The 20,709-nt window shown below is 38.7% G+C and overlaps 1 protein-coding gene across 1 annotated transcript in view; it reads left to right on the top strand.

Annotated features, from left to right (window-relative positions):
* Positions 1-20,709, top strand: part of ARMH3 (armadillo like helical domain containing 3) — a 161,794-nt gene that overhangs the window by 98,042 nt on the left and 43,043 nt on the right. The window contains exon 24 of the mRNA XM_081328954.1: positions 11,555-11,633. Within this exon, the coding sequence (XP_081185080.1) occupies positions 11,555-11,633 (79 nt within the window). The remainder of the gene's footprint in view (positions 1-11,554; positions 11,634-20,709) is intronic.

Raw genomic sequence — 20,709 nt, forward strand, 5'->3', positions numbered from 1 at the left:
TGATCTAGAAAGGGCATCTCTAATATAAAGGATAAACACATTTTTCTATACTTTTGGAAACTAGGTATGATTCACAAAACATGTCTCTGTAACAGGAACCACAGATGCATCATGCTTTTTAAATGGAAAAAGCATGTAATGAAATGGCTAATTAGATTACTAAGTATAATTAAAATATTTTCACTTTTTGCCTTTGCAAGACCTTGAAACGTTTTTAAGTGTTGGAGGACTGCAATCAAAATCTATTATCAACTATTTTGAAGTATTAAGTAGAATTATAAGCCCAGGTATAATCTCAGCTATAGAAGATAAATCAATACTTGCTAAAAATCATGGCTAGGAAATTATAATATGGCATCTGATTTTATAAAAACTTATTTTTTAAAAAAAATAAGTTATTCCATACTGTAGTGTATCTCTTTATTAGTGATCCAATATTATTTGAAAGCTGAACTAAATGTAACATTAAAGATATATCTACATATTAAAGTAATTAGACCTTCACTTACTTATTTCCCTCTTCAAAGCAAATGGATGATTCAAAAATGTGAAAATATTTTTTATTTTAATGAAATAAATAAAATTTCAAGAAGGCAGGCAAACTCAGCACCATCATAAAGGGCTAAAAGAGATACAAAATATCTAATCTAATCTTTGAGACTTGTATTTATATGCATATTTTATATTATCCATGATACATAATAATCAGTGATCATACAGCTCATGAAAACTTCATTATAGGAGAGATACACATTATTCACATTTCTGAGAATTTTGAATATTTGATTATCAGGCTTTAGAAACAGGTTTTAAAAGAAATTTAAAATCCAGTGCTGCACTCTGGATAAGAACCACAGAAAATTTGATTAAAAAAAAAGATGAGAGGGATTATTTAAGATACATGTCTCTGAGTCCTTGAACACTAGTCCTACACTAGTTCAGAATGAACAGAGGATATTTGATATAAAGGCAACTCCATTTATTCACTTAAAAAGCAATTTTGAATTTTACATTTCAGAGTACAATGAATCTGGGAATAGTTGATTGAATGAGACTGTTGTACTGTTTATTAGATTAATTCTCTATTATTAACAGCAACAGCAATAATTAACAATTGCATTGTAAAAACTTCCAATTACAGTCTTTATGTTTCTGCCTAGCTAAGTAATCAGTACTGTAATCCACAGATAATTGTCCATCTTTTCATCTTCTTAAGAAAGCTCTTGCTGTTGTGTGCTCTGTAAAATGTTTTTAGAGCCACTGATTGTATGCAGTATTAGTGATAAATGAAAAATGGTCATACTGAGATATTTAATCTCTTCCCCTCTGCTTTTTGCCATAGCAAAGAAGTCAAAGAGCAGTGATTTAGCAGAGTTGGAGGAAGAATACTCTGACTCCTCACTGTCTTAAATCTATAGCTGTGAGATGTGGCAGAAAATTAGCTCATTCTTCAAACCAAGGAGATAGGTCCATTTGCTTGATATCTAGAATGTGATGAGATATAGAAAATTACATGCCAGGGAAGAAATCAAAAGCATTCAGTGTGTTCCCTCTTGCAAGCAAGCCAGGGCCAGATAAAAGGAAAAAAAGCTTTGAAAAGCTATTGAAGTTTCAGCCTGCCCAAGCAGGCTGACATTTCCTCCTCCTTCATCTGTCTACAACAGCTACACAAAGGATACATCCCTATTTGATGGAAATGAACAGGTATGAAAGACGTTTTCTGTTATCATCTCACAATGCTTTTGACTCCTATCTTTTCCTGCAGGCTGAAAAATGAATGCACTTTTGCTCTCAGATTAAACTATCTCTTTGTTTAGCTTTGCCCATTCAGTTTATTTGTGTGCCTACTAGAGTTCTCTTTTAACCCATGACCCAACCACTTTATATTTATTACTTGAGAGAGAGAGAGAGAGAGAGAGAGAGAGAGAGAGAGAGAGAGAGAGAGAGAGAGAGAGAGAGAGAACCTTGTTCATAGTAAGAGATTAAAGCTTGGCTAGAAGGAGAAACCTTTCTGCCTCTTTGCTTGACACAGATTCATGGGATTGCACGTGCAATAGCAGAAACGCATGGGGGAGGGGAATAGGTAGAATTATAAAATTACTGACTAGGGAAAAAGCCATTTACGTTGTTGAGTCCAACCTCTTGCTTATGCAGGAGCATCCAGACAGGTTATTGCTTAGCCATTACATGCATCCAGTGAAGGGGATCTACCATCACTTTAACTAATCACTGTAGTGCTGTTCTTGTTGCTGGAAAGTGGTTTGTTTTTTTTTCCTAAATTTCAATCAAGATTATCCTTTCTTGTACCTTAAGTCCATTATATCTTGTTTTGCATTCTGGAATGAGAAATAACAGGTCTACATGGGGCTGCCTTAGAAGGTTACTCAGAAGCTGCATTTAGTGCAAAATGTGGTGGCTCACATGCTTATTGCTGAGAACCTCTAGTGCAACCCCCCAACCTCCAGGTCATGGACTAATACCAATCTGTTAGGAGCTGGGCTGCAGAGATGGAGATGAGTGGTGGGCAAGCAAGCAGAAGAAAAACCATCTCCCCCCAGTCCCCAGTTCTACCACGAAACTGGTCCCCAGCTGCTGTAGTGCTATATTTCACTGGAACTATAAGAACTCCTTTGGCTTTCAGTAAGTGTCAGATAGTGATAGTTTTAAGTTATAAAGCCCCTTATGACTTGGTATTTGGGTGTGTACTGTATGGAGTTATCACCTACATGTAAATTCATTGCATCTGGTACATTATTTTCAGGCTGGGATATTTATAGTCCCTCAGTGTGACACTGTTGGGCAGGAGTACATTTTTTCAGTACATGCTCTGTTCCTTATTCTACTAAGATATGGATAATGCCCTCTTTTTTGGTTAGATGAAAATTTTCTTGGGAAATGTTATTGTTTCTGTTGAGGCTTTTAGTGTAAATGGACTTATCGGACAACCATGGTAGGTTGGATTTTGTATCTTATTCCTCCTTAGTTAGCTTTTCAAGGCTAAACATTCCAAGTTTCTTGAATTAGAGCTTACCTATCCTCCCCTACTAACACAGATTGCAACTGCTCATTTAGGAACGAGAGGAAGACAATGGCCCCAACCCCCAGCCCTCACAAACAGCAAATGGTCACAAACACCATGGTCACCAGTATCAAACGTTGCCCAAAGAACTAATAAGAACAAATAGGGTGTACTTCCTCTATTCAGGTCATGACAAAATTCAGGACAGTGACTAATACCGTCTCCATCCCAAGATAGGGCTTGAACTCTGATTGAAAAGGTGATACATAATCATGGATGATGATGATGGACTTATGGCAAACAGATCTGGCATTTACTACCAGGACCTTGAGGCCATTGGTGCCAGAAATTTGACCACCCAGTACCCAGGACAAGGTTATCAAGTGGTGACTGCCAGCAAATGGAGTTCTTCTTTCCCCTGGAACAGCTACTTACATATTTTTTATTCTAGTTTCCAGACCCTTTTATTTTAAAAAAATAAAAATAAAAAAATGTTTTATTTTTTAATTCTCATATCTCTGGAATACATTCCAAAATAAACAATATGGTTAAATATTTTCTAGTCTGAATTTTTCCAAGGAAGATTTTGGAAAGCATGTTGCTTTAGACAAATTTTGTCTAAAGGGACATCTTAATGAATATGAAATCCTGAGGGTCAGAGGACAGACACATTGTGCAGCTCTAAAGTAACTGATCATAAAGGGTAGGCAGGCAGATTTAATACTTTAGTTATCAAGTACAAGTTATCTTTTTAAAGCTAAGACCCTCTTCCCCCAACATTTCTCAACAGTTAAAAGAAAATACCTGTTAGGATTCAAACTGGTACTGCAGTTTGCTGAGACTAAAATTAAGAGCAAATTAAAAACAAATTGTCTTCTTTTTTAAAAAAAAACTAGAGAGAATAATACAAAGCAGTTACAAAAGAGTTTTCTTTTTGTTCTTCTGTCTTGTGTTGGGACTCTCTTGAAAGCTAAAAGCAATGGCAGCTGCATATTGCTATAGGGCCACAGGTTGTGCACTTGTAGATTACATAGAATTTGTATGAGCAGGATCAATAAATGATTTATTACATCTGCTCAGAGGCAAATTATATTTCAAAAATTATAAATTAGGTCTCTAATTCTGTACAAGGTCGTACATTTAAAATAGTACAATAGCATGATTGAAGGACTCCCAGTCTCGATATGTTTCTTCCCATCTGGTGAAATTAGCTAAAGTGGGCATGCTCTGGGTCTCATTGATTAAGCAGTGCCACCTTGCAGGATGCAAGACGTTTGCCTTCCTAGTAACAGCTCTTGGTCTGTGGAATTATACCTCCCCCCCACCTGGGTTAGGATAATGGTTGAATGTCTTTGGGTTCTTTGGTACTATCAGAGTCGTGGTGGCACAGAGGTTAGAATGCAATATTGCAGGCTAATTCTGCCAACTGCCAGCAGTTCGATTCTTGCTGGCTCGAGATTAACTCAGCCTTCCATCCTTCCAAGGTTGGTAAAATGAGGACCCAGATTGTTGGGGGCAACATGCTAACTCTGTAAACCATTTAGGAAGGGCTGTAAAGCACTGTGAAGCAGTATATAAGTCTTAAGTGCTATTGCTATTCCTATCTTTCAGCCAGCTGTATTCTTTTTCTCTGGTATATATTGTTTTCTTTTACATTTCTTTTAGAATTTTAATTGCAAGCTGTCCAGAGTCACTGTGAAGTCAGCCTTGAAAATGAATGAATAAATAAATTATAGGAAGCTACTGTGTACTTTTTTAGGATATGATGAGAACATGACAGAATGGAAGTAAACATATACACACATAATTATATACAAAACTTCTGTGGGGATATGGCAGTGGCCTCATAACTGGATGTCCAATTTAGCTATCCAGGCAATCACCTTTGGCATCACTTGGTGCAGATCTTCTAGGGAACCAGAGAATGTACGTTGTGGGCAGTCTTGCACAATATGTTTAATATTTTGCATATCAGCACCACAATCACAGTATTGTGTACTACTGTATAAAGTACCACTATGTACTGATTTAGGTCATATAAGCATTGTTAAACTTACTACAATTTCCCAGAAAGTTAAACAGCTCTTTCCCATAATTTCCCTTGAAGTTGTGGGGAATTGAATCTGAGCTAAAGTGCTTAACCCAGTGGAATCAAATTGGTCCAGATACATATTGTTTGTGAAACAAGTTTAATACACTCAGAAAATAATCTGTGTTGCCTAAGCAGGGGTCTCCAACCTATGGGCCATGGCCCACTACCGGGCCATGGCCTGCTGGCTCCTGGGCCGCTGGACAGGTGGGCCATGGGAGAGGCTGCAGCCATGTGGCAAAAACAGGCCGCCGTGTGGCAAAATGGGGTGCCCTAATGCCCCCACGGCCTAAATGGGGCGTGGCAGGGCTAGCGAGTGTCACTTGGGTGCTAGTGTCGCCCCGTTTGCATCACGTAGGCGTTAGCGCTGCTCTGTTTGCATCGCTGCGTGCTCGCGACCCCCTTTGCCCGTGTGTACGCTTAAAATGCTTCCCTCTCCCTTTCCCTTTGGTCCGCCAACCGAGAAAGGTTGGGGACCTCTGGCCTAAAGCTAACAAGAATCTTTAAGCTACACTGTAGCAGAATCATCAGGAAATTTTAGACAGCAATAATGAAATCATCAGGAAATTTCAGACAGCAATAATGAAATATACTAACACTCTTCCAAAATTCTAAGTAGTCATGGGGTAGACCTGGTATCGTATGAATGTTGGTCAAAAATCATTGATTTATGAGATTTAGAGGTTCAGCTGCCTTCTTTGGGTAAATCAGTGGTAAGAATGATTTGTTATCATATCTTTTTTGGGGAAATAATTGAAAAAATCGAAATGTTTGAATTTATGCTTAAAAAAATTCAATGGATAAAAAGTGTATGTGTGTGAGAGGGAAATCTTGTTCTAGATTTCACCATGTTATTAGGTGCAGTACTTCATATAGTTCTTTGAGACATTTGCCTTAAAAGAGAGAGGAATTAAGACTTTCCTTTAGACATAGTCCACTAGTATCAGATCTTCTGAATAAGATTCCAGAATGGGTAGTGGTTCCACCATCAAAACAGTCTTGAATGATACAAATTGTTTAGGTGCATTTCTGTCTGGATCCAAGGTGGACTTTGAGAAAGGAACCAGTCTGACCATCCTAGTTGGTAATTTATACTGAGGAATTAACAAGCAACGAGGAACCCTGTTTTCATTGTCTTCTCAGAAGTTCCCACTTAAAAAACAAAAAACCTGTTACAGTATTCCCTGGTTTATCAGATATGGTAAGCTTCTATTTCCCTGGCTTGTTTTCTGATCTACTGATACTGAATGTTTTCTGTTGGTAAGTTAGATTGTGTACATTATCCAGAGACACTCTCCGAGAGGTGGGCAGTATTTCTGGCTGATTAGTTGCCTTTTTCACAACTTGGTCTCTAATATCTCCAATATATATGGGATTATGACACTTTAGTGTGACATAGGCTGAAAATGAGATTAGAAGTAAGTGACAAAATACTACATCTTTGCCTTCTCTTTCTTGAATGCTTGCTAATCCTTTCCAACTATTCAGACATATTGATAGTGCTGTTGATAGAGAACACTGAAATCACCAAATCTTCCTACTGAACTCATATTTCAAAAATAACAATTTGCAAACTCTTGAATAGATAGGAAGAGTATAGTGCACAACAAATGCCCTGTTCTCCAACAAATAGCTTAGGTGAAATGAGAATGTGTGGCAAGGATGATTGAAATATTCTTTCAATCCCATGTTATTGTTAGTGAAGGAGTTCCTTACCAGCAGTTTATGAATAACAAATATTCCTTTTCCAAATGCTAGCACAGTAAGAAGAAAGGTCATGCTTGATGTAAATTATAGCGAATCAGTAACTTTTATAAGTACCAAGCCTCAGAAAAGTTAATTATTTTTCTGCTCCTACACTACATTAGCACTGCATTATGATGCCAGCATAGTGAAATCTAACCTCCTCAGTAGGTGGAGGAAAGCAGTATATTTTTGGATTCAGTTGTTTTTCCTGCTGTTTCATGTGGAATGTAGTTTTGATATAAGACTAAGTGGGGGAGTGATATTCTCTCTCTCTCTCTCTCTCTCTCTCTCTCCCCCCCCTCTCTCCCTCTCCCTCTCCCTCCCCCTCTCCCTCTCCCTCTCTCTTTCACTGACCATAGTTCCAAAAGTTAACAAAATGATTAAACACTTTCTATTTCAAGTAAAATAAAACAGAAACATAAAATTGTAATTAAATAATTGAGGCAGTCAAGATGTGATGTGTCAGGTTTTACAAACAATATAACAATTTTTTTGCCATATCCAAGCAAACAAAATCATACTAATCTGACAGAAGCAGCTTTATATAAAATGAATCAGGATAGTCTGAGAGATATGGAAGAGTTCCTTGCTTCCTTATAGAAGTTGCACTATGGCACAAAATAGCCAGTTAATTCAATGGATCCTCCTTTACAAGGCCACAGTCTTAGCTCATAAGGAAAATAAGGAAAAAATAAATTCATGTTCTCATCTTTTCTATAGAATTAAGTGGAGTTTTAATCCAAAGTTTATTATCACAGATAAGACTTTATAGTCAGACATTTTCCTTGTTATAAAGAATAATTGAGAATTACTTTTTGCAGATAAGCAGAATTGTCTATTTAAAATTGGTTTTCCTTGTCCTTTTTTCTCATTATGGAATATTGAATTGTACTGTATAACTGTTTGATAAAATGAAATCCTTCAAATGAAAAGTAAATAACTTCTGCAACATTCTCTAGAAGCTAAAGAATACAATTAATTTTAAAGATTCAATTTGGAGGAAGCTTACAGGGAAGGTAACTTGAAACAATAGAAAATTGCAATACAGTCTGGTGAAATGTTTGTCAAGTGCATGATCACTAAGTGACTGTGTGTGTGTGAGAGAGAGAGAGAGAAAAAGAGAAAGAAAGACAGGCAGACAGACTATAAGGGTCACTGGTTGCTTCTGCCTCATTTAGATAAAATTCGCTTGTGCAGCAACCCCAGTGTTAACTCTCATTCTGGTATGCCTTGTTGTTAGGTACAGGAATATGGATGTAAGTGTGCACAGTAGTTGTAAATTGATGATATAAAGAAGAGAGTAGAGGATTTTTTTTTAATTTTAGTCTTGCAAGATTCTATTAATGTAGCTTTACAGTAAAATAGAATTAGCTCATCTGGTTGTCTTTCCTTTCTGGTTTACCTCATAAACATCAATCTTGCAAGTCTGAAAATACAATTCTTCCCACTCACCCCCAACCCAGGCTCTTTTACAGTCCAAAAAACTAGGGAGAGTCTATTCTGATCCTGTTGCCCCACCCACTATCCAGTTGTGGGCTATGCTGTCTCTTCTTTGACTGTTCCCTTGCTAGTGTCTCTTTGCCCACTTTCCCAAGGTCTTTTCCACATGCAGTTACAGACAGACAACAAAAAAAGAGGTTCTTGTGTGACAAAGGATCTTAGATAAGGTTCATTTTCTAATCTGCTGGATATACTCATTTCATGTACCGTATATACTTGAGTATAAGCCGACTCGAGTATAAGCCGAGACCCCCAATTTTACCCCAAAAAACTGGAAAAAGTTATTGACTCAAGTATAAGCCGAGGCTGGGAAATGCAGCAGCTCACGGTAAATTTCAAAAATAAAAATACAGGTAGATAACAATAAAATTGCTTTAATTGAGGCATGTGGAAAAGAGGGTCAACAAAAACAATATATTATCAGTATATTCTCCGCTCTGCCATGATGTCCCCGTTTTGGTCTCCTGGTGACGTGGGGCTGAGCCGGAAAAGGGGGAGGGGGAGACCGAGGGAGGGAGGGAGGGAGGAAGGAAGAGAGAGAGAGAGACGGAGCCAGCGTCAGCCAGCGGGCTCACGAGGGGCAGCAACCTCGCGATTAGGACGCGCGCGAGCCCTTGGGGAGGCAGGGCGAGAGCGCAGTCCGGCCGCTGGGCTTCCTTTCCCTCTTGTCCGCATCGCTGCAAGGAATTGCGTTGTTTGGGGACGGCGACGCTCGCCCATTCACACGCTGTCCAAACGCTGGTCATCTGCTGCGGGGCTCCCGCTTGGAAGGGAAGGGAAGATTTGTGAGGGGCCACTGCCTCCTCCACCCAACCAGTATCCCGCTTCTCCTTCCTCGGCAGCTTTGCAGATGGGCCACACACACACACACACACACACACACACACACACACACACACAAAAGCAGAGAGTTCCCCTTCCCCCTTGTACAGGAATGAAAGGCCCCCCAAGGAAGCCCAGCCTCTTCACCGCACCGATCCGCTGAGGAGGAAAAAAGCTTATTTCTATTGCCACGTGCAAGCTAAATTAAAACAACTTGGGAAGCTCGCCCGTGGGCTGCATTTAGAAGGATTTGGGGGCTTTTGTGATTTGCTTCGCCTACAAGTGCCTTAACCACGACTAGCCCATGGCTCCAATTCAACAAAAAACGCTCTCTCGGTGCCTTCCAGATGCGCAAAGGTCACCCTGACTACAACCAGCCTCGGATTTGGAAAGGCTTCCCAGGTTATTGGGACAGACTGGCTTGAATACTTGGGGTAACATTTTTCAGGAGGAGGATCCTTATGTCCACCCCAATAGGGCATCTTCCCCTCACAAATCTTCCCTTCCCTTCCAAGCGGGAGCCCCGCAGCAAATGACCAGCGTTTGGACAGCGTGTGAATGGGCGAGCGTCGCCGTCCCCAAACAACGCAATTCCTTGCAGCGATGCGGACAAGAGGGAAAGGAAGCCGAGCGGCCGGACTGCGCTCCCGCCCTGCCTCCCCAAGGGCTCGCGCGCGTCCTAATCGCGAGGTTGCTGCCCCTCGTGAGCCCGCTGGCTGACGCTGGCTCCGTCTCTCTCTCTCTCTCTTCCTTCCTCCCTCCCTCCCTCCCTCGGTCTCCCCCTCCCCCTTTTCCGGCTCAGCCCCACGTCACCAGGAGACCAAAACAGGGACATCATGGCAGAGCGGAGGAGACACAGGAAGCGGATCCAGGTACCGGGCTGGCTTATCTCCTCCCTCTTTTCGCAACCGCTCTGCGGGATGAGTTTCCCTTTTCCTTCTGGCTCAACCCCCCCTCCCCCGCCCGGTCACCCTTCCCTCCCTCCTCCCCCTCCGCCTCCTCCGAGGCCGCCGCCAGTCAGCATCTCTCCTACCGTTTTTGCGGCTTTTCCGTCGCCCCCGCCGCCACTCCCCCTTCCCCGCGGAGCCGGCCGCATCCAGCGCCTTCTTCCTCTGGAGGGAAGCACCGAAGTTCTTTTTTTTTTTTGTTCACTGGAGTATAAGCCGAAGTGGATTTTTCACCCCAAAAAGTGGGCTGAAAAATTCGGCTTATACTCAAGTATATACGGTATTTATCCCTTAAGCTAATGATAGAGCATAGAGAGAATAAATGAGACCATTATTAGCCTTGAAACTTTAATTCCTTCAGCTCAAATAAAATAGAAATAAAATAATTCCTTTGCATATAAAGAACATACCCTATATCTTTGGACTTATATTACATAAAATATATTTGCATATTTTCTGAAATACTTTTGTTTAGCTGTTAACCTCCTACAAATGAGAAAGCCTATTTATTTTAGAAAGTGCTACTGTTTAATTTTTTTTCCCCAGTGGGGAAGTTCTTGCACTATATGAAATTGTGCCCTTATTTTCTCTTTTTTTATCTCTATAGTAAGAACTATTATCACATTTACTACAAAAACAAATTTTTGAAAAAGATAATACCGTAGTTGGATGGTTTCTATAGCCATAGATCCTGATTTTTTAAAACATAAGAACTTTATGAAATCTTTTTAGCAGTATTTCATTATCTTCATAATTTTAACTTCCTATTATACATTATCTTCACTTCCCAAATTATAATTGCATTGCATTGTGTATAATATTTAATTGGCGGATTAAATATTATGGAGACATCTGTATTTAGATTATCCCATCTGCCATGACTCATCGGTTAGTACATTGCATATAAAGCCTACGATGTATATCACAATTTGGCCATGGATTGCCCTTAGTCTTTAACTTAAATAACTATGAAGTTGCTGACGGGGCAGTTACTTTGGTTATGAAAAGTAATGAATGTCTTTTGACTCTTTTTAAATCAAGGATGAAAGTGTTTTATATTATGTTTTCATTGTAAAGACGTCATTTTTGGCTGTGAAAGAGGAAAAGTTCTCTCAAATGTAAACATCTCAGTAATTGCATATCAGCAAAGAAATAGTATGCACATGCTCATGCCTATGTAGTTTCTAAACAAACATCATAGTTTCAATTCTAGGCAAAGTCCAAAAATGGACCAGTTTTAAATATAAAATGAAAAGAAAGCTTGGTGACAAATGAACGATTCAATTTTGTTCCCATTTTTCTATTTAGAGCCATATATTCTTACAACTGTTCACTTTAAGTTTTATCTGCTAATATGCTACTGTGGATTAAAATATTTCTATTGCCCCTTTCTAACCTTCACGTATAGCATAATATTCTTCTCCCTTTCAGAGCTATCATCAACCACTTCAATCCAAAGATAGAGTCCTATGCTGCTGTTAATCACATCTCACAGCTCTCTGAAGAACAGGTAAGTTGCATACTTCTTTTTGCTAGTGATACCTAGATCATTCTTGATTATACACTGTAGTCTGGAAAGGATTATTCTCCCATTTAGCTAAGACAAAAGGAGTTTTGTAGCAAAGCACATACTTACCAAACTTTTATTATAGCAGTTCCTATAGCAGGAAATGGAACTTCAGATCTTAGACAGTTATAATCCTGGAAAGCAGCATGACAAGTAAGAAAGACGTCCGCAAGAATGATTTAGAATTGCATAAGGGTGGCAACGGAATCAAAATGTTCTCCTTTTTAAATGTGCGCTCCTCATAACTAATGGATTTGGAAATATGTAATAAGGTATTGACAGGTACTATTAGAGCAATAGAGATGGGATGCTGCTTTATTGTGGTAAACAAAGTTAAGACATATATAGTGGGTAAATGTAGTGTTTTCATGATTAATGATTCACTAAATCTTAAATATCTATTTTAAGTACATCTCTGGATAAAAATATTTTTCATAAGAATAATTGGATATGGACTTCCGGTGGCTGCGCGGCACCGGAGACAGCCTTCCCGGGCTGCCCGCGGCTCAGCTGAGTGATTTTCGCCCGAAACAGCGCCGATCAGCTGTTCGGGCGAATTTGAAGCCCCCTCCTCGGGAGAAGAGGAGGGGGTGAGGCCCCAGGTAGGGGTCGAGTTCTCCGGGGCCGCCTGAGCTTGCAGCTTGGGCGGCCGAAGGATCGAACTCCCCCGTAGCCTGGGTCGCTCCCAGCTGGCCAGCGCCTCTGCTCCTGATTTCATGGAGCAGAGCCAGGCGTCTGCGACCACCCCTGCCTGAAGGAAGGACTATGGAATAAAAAGAGCAGGCAGAGCGGTACAAGAGGAAAAGGTGAAGAGGATTATTTTATTTTACTCTCGAGCTTGATGGACTTTTTAAACTTAAAGTGAAAGTGCGTCACAATTGAAAGTAAAAGATGGCGGCTAAACCTCCCCCTAAAACTCTTCGGAGTGCTGGAACTTCTCCGGTGCAACAATCATCATTGCAGGCATTGCATCCTCCTGATGTATTGACATCGAAGGATTTACAAGATGCTCTTGAAAAACATACCCAGGTAATTTTGGAATCAATGGGTGATAAATTTGCACAGATGGAGGAGAAATTGAAGAAGTTGGAGGAGAGAATGGAGGAGAGGATGGAACAGAAGTTCAGTGTGATGAAGGTAGACATTTTGTCTTCAGTGTATAAAGTGGCTGAATGTGTGGAAGATTTGGATGAAAAAGTGGAAGATTTGACTCAAAAGAATGCCATATTAGAAGCAAAAGTATTGGAGAATGAAGATTTAAGAGACAAAATGGATAGAGAATTGAGTCTTGCTCAATATTTCCAGATGCAGTTTGCCATTAGAATCAGAGGTTTAAAGGAGAATATTAAGGAAGATCTAAAGCAGCTGGTTTCTGAGGCTCTCGAAGTGGTATTGAATCAGCCAGCATCTGAAATAAAAGGAGGCATGGATAAAGTGTTTCGTGTGAACTCATGGATTGCTAGACAGAGAAAGTTGCCTAGAGATGTGGTGGTTTATTTTGCAAAAAGGGAAATTAGAGATGAAGTTATACAAGCTGCCTATGATACTAAAGTCGTGATTGCTGATCAAGAAGTTCTGGTTCTAAAAGAAATTCCTCCAAAGATTTTAAGGAGAAGGAAGGATTTTACATTTCTTGTGCAAGAGCTCAAGCAACGAGATATAAGGTTCAGATGGGAGATCCCAGCTGGGTTGATGGTGATGCATGAAGGTAAAAGGTACCGTCTGGTTACTGTGATGCAAGCGCGTGATTTTTACAATAATGTTTTAAAAGCAACCCCATTAACACTTCTGGAAGCTGCAAAGGGATCTGGAGAAGGAGAACATCAAGAGGCTGAAGATGGACAGACAGAGGAGAATGGTGCTGGAGGAGATCAAGTTATAATATCTTTGGATGATCCCAGAGAACAGAGGGTGACGCGTGCTGCTTTAAAACGATCAAAAAAGATAAAAGAACAAGATCAGCAGAAGTCTATGGAACTTTCACAACGTACTTATAGCCAAGCAGTGGGAGGTGGGAAAAGATTTGGGTGAGGAATGTAAAATTTACACAAGTTTGAAATCTAAGAGAGAATTTTTACAAAATGTTTTATAGATGGTATTTAGATCTTAAAAAGCTAAGTATGTATCTGAATTATTAGCCTAAATGTTGGAGGTGCGGTGATGAAGACGCAATATATTTTCATATATGGTGGACTTGTAAAAAGGTTAAGGCTTTTTGGATAAAAGTCTGGTGGAACATACTAAGTTGATGTTGAATTTAATTACGGCAGCAAAACTTTTGATAGGTTAGTACTGGAAAGAGGAACTGCCGACCATAGAAGAGTGGACTTTAAAGGTTTCCGACCTGGTTGAAATGGCGAAGATTTCGGCCTATTTGAAAGATTACTTGCAAGAACGCTATATTATGGAAGGGAGAAAATGGCTTGAGTTTATCCAGAATAAGTATAGGGTTAAGAAGTTTCATATTTGAATAAGTCTTCTTTCTTTTTTTCTTTTTCTATATTAGTTTTTTTATATATATATTTAATATTACTAAGGTTTGTTTTATCCTATATAAGCTAGAGAGTGATAGATTTTAGAGTTTATGGTTGTTAGTATATGGTTGTTTATGATTGTTTTTTTTTATATATACCTTGTATTTAGCTCTGGGAAGTCGGGGGGGAGGGGGGGAGGGGGGAGAGGAAGGGGGGAGGGAGAAGGGAGGGGGAGGGGGGATTTTTAAGGGAAAAATTGTATGTTAAAACTTTTCAATAAAATAAAAAAAAAGAATAATTGGATATTTTTCCCCATAATTTGGCCTGGTTTCTCTCTGCCCAATGGAAGAAAGTAATAGGTTGAGGGAAGAAAAAATTGTCAACTGTGTTGAAATACCATCTGTAGAAAAGAAATGGGGTTTTGTGAATTTCAGACTAAGGCAGCTACTTGTCATAGCCTGGGTCCATTTTTCTCTACTGTAGTTAATGATTGAGATGTTCTACAAGAAGTGAGTAAAGTAAAAGGCAGCTGATGGCAGATTCTCATTCTTGATGGGTTCAGTTTATGGGGCTGATATTCAGAAAGAATAAAAAGGGAAGATCTTTTTTGAGCCAAACTTTACTCCTCCTGGCTTTGTGGAAAAGTACACATAGAGGTTTTTTGTAATAATATGAACATGATTGTCACCTTCTGGATTTTTTTTCAACTTTGTAGGTTAGCCTCCAGCATGCTTTTTCATGAACATTTAAGATATTTAATTTGCCAACTCAATTTTCCTGGCAAAATTTGCTGGTCATACTACTGTTTTCAATGATGTTATGTTTTGCAGAACCTCCTATATTGTATCTGTTTACTCTTGATTAGAGAAGCCTTGAAAAAAAAATCCTTTAATCCTTTATAGTATTTAAAAATGGCTGAGAGGAAGGGTGGCAAGGACTGAACGTGGGAGGTTTCCTTCCCATTAGTTGGTTTTGACACCGAGTCATAAGAAAGAGCAGCAGCATCAGCAGCTTCTCTCTGTCACTACAGTACAGCATTCATCTGCAGTAGTTCGGGGGGTCATGATGAATTCTTTCTTCACCATATGCCTGTGCTTTAAATAAAACCATCAGCAGTAGCAACAGCAGCAGGTGGCAGGTAACGAAATCGGCTTTGCTACATAGAACAGTTTGAAGAGAGATTATTAGGAAGCAGAGAAACAGTTTGGCTTCCTATTTCAAAGAGAAGTATTATCGTAAATTGGCAGAAATGCCCAAAGAAGTAAAAAATCCATAAAACAATAACCAAGGAAGAGAGGAATTAAGCTAGAGCAGCGTTAAGTGGTAGCCAGCTTTGGTTTTCCAAATTAAAGCTTTGGCTTAGGTGCCACATTTTAACCAAATGTAGAAATGTCTACTTTTCTTAAGTTATCTTCCATTTTATGTGCTGTGTAATTTGACTCCTGACTTGGAACATATTTGTTTTGAACTACCTTTCTAAAAACTGGCAAGCAGACTGTTACAGAATAAACTAGATAACCTGTGACCCATTGGGTCATCCTTTCAGAAATCCTTACCTAAACAGAGAAACAGAATGACCCCAGACAAGCAAAAAAGTAGTGGGAATGGGAATGACTTCCATTTTCCTGCCGGCCTCCCTATTGATGTTACTTCTGGGAAGGTGGTAGGGAGTGTGAAAATCACTCATCTGCCTCCATGGCTATGCCAAGCAACTGCCTGCAACTTTGCTGGGTGGAGGAGAACAAAGGGAATTGTGTACTGCAAGGGAAACTGAACCCACTGTCCCCATTCTGGTGTGTCCCCCAAGGACCCCTCCCTCCCAGGAGGAAGAGGGTTTGCTCTGGCAGACATCCAAATTGTTGTCTTACCCTTCCCTTACTGCCCACCACTGTTAAGAGGTTTCAGATTTGGGCCACAGTTCCAAAGCAGCCAACTGTTCACCCATCATCCTCCATCACCAACAGGAGACAAAGGGAGGCAAGAAACAGGGCAGGGACACTCCCGTCCCATGTACCCTTGCATCATTCAATCTACAGGTTTATAGGAAGCGTAGTTGAAAGGCACAGCGGTGTTGAACAATTGCAACTTTGCCAAATTTCAATTTCCAATTTCAAAGTGATGGGTCTCTCATTTCGGACACATTCTGTAAGTTAACCCATTTGAGGCACCGTAGCTCAATAACTGATTTCCTATGATGCACTGTTTTGCCCGAGTGAAAATTACAAAAAGACACAAGAATTTTAATTGTATATAGATGACAAGGATGTTAGGATAGATTTATTCAACTATATTCCTTGCTCAGCAAACTCGGATGAAGAAAGAATGAATTTAACCCTGGTGCTGAGTTAGCCAAACTACCTGGAAGATTCGTTGGAAGATACTACGTACTTAAATTTTGAAGCTCCTTTCCAGAGTCATCACAAAAATCACTGAAAGAAGAATGGCTATATTTTGCAGTTATTGGATAGTTTTGAGAGACCTAACCTCTCCCACCCACCCATAACTCTAATCTAGATAAACATCTTACAAGAGCCTGAGATCTGTATTTGGCACTATAATGCTGGATATAGGACCAATCTGTATTTTGAGTAATGATTAAACTTTAACCAGCCACTTGATTTAAATTGCATTAAAATATATATCATGGTATTTTGAGCTATAGGTTGACTAAGTGAACAGTTTGTCGTTTATGTTACTGCATCAGTTCTAACAAAATAGTTAATTGTGATGAAGTACAGCACCACTTTACTCATGAGGTGTGGATTCTCTTTAACCTGTTTCATACAGGTTTTAGCATACTTTGGGCAATTTGGAAACAAATTGATAATAATACTGTAAACCATCAAAGAGAAAGTGGATCTTGGTACTTGATAGAGCATCTAATTAAGAAGGAAGGACAGGAATAGAGAAATCAGATTTCACAGAAAGAACTTGACACTATGCAGTAGTTGAAAAATCCTCCGCCTGTATTCAGTGTAGAAAAAAAAAAAGAATTCTAATCTGCCTTTCGTCAAACTCCTCCAGGATTTTCCTATTTTGTGTTATAAAATTATCAAATACTGACCTTCAGTTGGACATTGAAGCTTCCTAGTTGGGATCAGTGTATCACGTTTATCAGTTAGAAGACAACCTGCAGAATTCTGTTATAAAAAGATTTTGAAGCCTTATACTTGAGCTGCTCTTTGTTTTATTCTTCCTACTCCCCTTTAGCATCCTGTTTGTTGGTTACAAAACCAAAACTTTTACAAGGAACTAGCTTGTTCTAGATAAACTTTGACCTTGAGGCTTAAAAGGAAAGGTTCAGATAAAAAGTCAACTTCAACACTTCATCCATGCTGCGAGAACCCTTGCGTTTACACACTAATCTATCTACTTCCTGCAAGTGAAATCTACATCAATATTTATTTATTTGTTTGCAGTTATTGCATGCTGTCTATTCAGTTAAGCCTAGGTAATCATTTGTAGTTCTATTTGATTTACCACAGGTGTGCCATTGTGGGAACAGTTAAACAGCCTTTTTTCATATTCCATACAGTTACTCATCACTGAAATAGTCTATTTTCTCTGGCTAGGAAATTTGTCCTAAATTATATTAAGCTTCTGAACTTCATATTAAGCAGGAAGAATTGCGTCTGACCCAGTGCAGACTTTTTCACTCACATAATATATGGGTGTATCTTTGTGTATCTTTGGTTGCCTCTTCCTACCTTCTGCATTTGGCAAGAGTGCTCATGGCAGAGTAATTGAGTTTGATTCTAAGAGTGGCTTGCTGAGTTTGTTGATCAGTTTTCCTTTCTCAGAGGATGGTGAAATCATGTAATTGTATAATACCAGAGTACTAGATATTCTGATAGCCTTTAAATATGCATACAAAGCATATTTGTCCATATACCATTTTTACAGCAGTACAACTAAAGTAACTGAAGATAAAGTAACTGAAAGATGTCCAGAAATGGTTAACTTTGCATCATAAGATTTTTCCTTCCCAGGCTATCTAATAGCAATTTTTAATTTCTTTTGGTACACTTATAGATCTTATGTGTTTAATAGTCATAGTTTATTATTATACTGCGAGAGTTCTGTTACTCTTAGTAGTCTGTTTTTTGTATACAGTATAGCATTAGCACTTTTTAAAAAAACCTTTTATCCATTTATTTTCATTCTTTTATTTCAAACATACCCCACTCCAAAAACACCCTTTCCAGAACTTTGTTTGCACAACTGCTGTTGTACCCAGGTTCTCTACTGTTCTATATTGGATTTGCTTGGGAATGTACAAAGCCCCAACAGAAATAGGTAAAAATGAAACATACCTCTTGTATGGTTTAAGCAGAAATGACCATGGCTAAATAAACCAACAGTATTTTGATTGAATCTCTAGGTACACTATGTATGTATGTATGCATGCATGCATGCATGCATGTATGTCTCTTTATAAAAATATGTATTGAATCCATTAATAAATTGCATTATTCAGATATATTCAGTACTGTACTCAAAACAGATGCAGGAAGTAAGCTGGCCCTCATTAACAACATCCTATACTTACATCTATCAAAATTTCATGGCTTTCATGAAGTATGAAAACATTATTAGAATCTTAACCTTTGTCATCAGGGTTTAAATACCAGACAAACTGATTGTGTTGAACTGCTGAAGTAGCAGTTTTGCATATATATATATTTATTTTTAGTATGCATAGTGCTCATTTACAGCGGTGGTTACACATTCAAATTCAATAATATCTTTTGATTGCTTTAGAGCATCCTTATGACAGCACTAATTGTATCCAGAAAATATAATTCTTTAACAGGAGAGGGAGAATTAAGCCTCACAATAATTGTTTTAGTGCATTTTAGTGATTTCCATTAAATTTAATGTGCCATATGCATTAAAACAAATGTCAGCGAAACAGAATGAAATGGACAAAAGAACCTTTCCTGAGCTAAGATTGTTTATGGTGTACCAAGAGGAATTTCATTTTTATTTGCTATGAAGAAATAATCCCAACCATGCCACTGCTCTCTTAATTGTTTCAGCTGTGTATTAACTACATAAAAACATTGTGGCTATTTATGGTAACATATTTTTTTTTAATTTATCAGGGTGATTTACATATATATAAGAAAAAAGGATAGGACTTAATTTTGCTAATTAGAAAGCATATACAAGCTTTTTTTATCCCACCTTTATTATTTTTATAAAATTACTTAAGGCAGGAAACATCCTTCCTGTTTGCCCCACAACAACAACCCTACGAAGTGAATTGGGTTGAGAGAGAGAGAACCTGGCCAATATCACCCAGCCAGCTTTCACACCTAAGACGGGACTCACAGACTTCTGATTTCTAGCCTTCTTAGTCACTAGACCAGTCTGGCTCTTTTAGAATAGTAACAATGTTAGTGTACTAATTTTTTAAAAAGTACTGATAACCAGAGAAGTAGAGCATAGATCCAAGTACTAGCTACTTCTTCATTTCCCTTGCTAAATATTACTTTTAATATTTATATCTAAAGAATACATTTGGTAATTTCTGAGGGAAGATCCAGCACCAATAAAATTGCTATTGCCAAAATAGAAAGTTAAGAATTCCTTAGCGGTTTTAAGTAAAAGAAGCACTAGGTTGTGGGCCAGTGGTTCCTACACACCAAGTTGAGTTGTTATTGTTTTTTGAGATGGTCAGTGACTGCTCGTTAAAAAAAAATCCTAATAATCTCCTAAACTTCATTTCTTCATGAGAAATTAACTTCCCTAGTATCGTAAGTTAATATTGTGGAATTTGTGGTATATATTGAGACTTCTTCTTAAAACAGAATATTCTCAAGTTCAAAAGCATGCTGTTGGTCAACCTTGCCATTAACTGTCTCATGCACTTTGCTAATGTGCCTCTGTGGATTAGTGAAATAAGATCAAAATAATCTACATTTAAGAGAGATTATTTTACAATTTATTAGATTTAAGATTAAAACCTTTAATTATTTGCCTTTTCAGTGTATTTTTACTCTTTTAAATCTTCCCTGAAGTTAAGGCAGCAGTAGATACCAGATGCTTCCAAGCTCCATGTTTGGAGATAAGCCTTCATTTGTTGTTGTTGTTAGCTGCGAAGTCGTGTCCGACCCATCGCGACCCTATGGACAACATTCCTCCAGGCCTTCCTGTCCTCTACCATCTTCTGGAGTCCATTTAAGCTCACGCCTACTGCTTCAGTGACTCCATCCAGCCAACTCATTCTCTGTCGTCCCCTTCTTCTATTGCCCTCAATCTTTCCCAGCATTAGGCTCTTCTCCAGTGAGTCCTTCCTTCTCATTAGGTGGCCAAAGTATTTGAGTTTTAGCTTCAGGATCTGGCCTTCTAAAGCCTTCATTACCAAGGCTTAAATACATTGTGATTATATTATTTTTTTTTACTACATTTGGGACATTTCAATAGAGACTGGTTCTTTGCCTCATTGCTTTGTCCTAGATTATTCAGCCTGCGTGGGTGACAATCTTTTTCTGATGATAAACTAGGGCATCTGTTATTTTCCCCCCTGTTCTCTGTAAAAT

This window comes from Vipera berus (genome assembly GCF_964194415.1).
Source record: "Vipera berus genome assembly, chromosome: 5".
NCBI lineage: Eukaryota > Metazoa > Chordata > Lepidosauria > Squamata > Viperidae > Vipera > Vipera berus.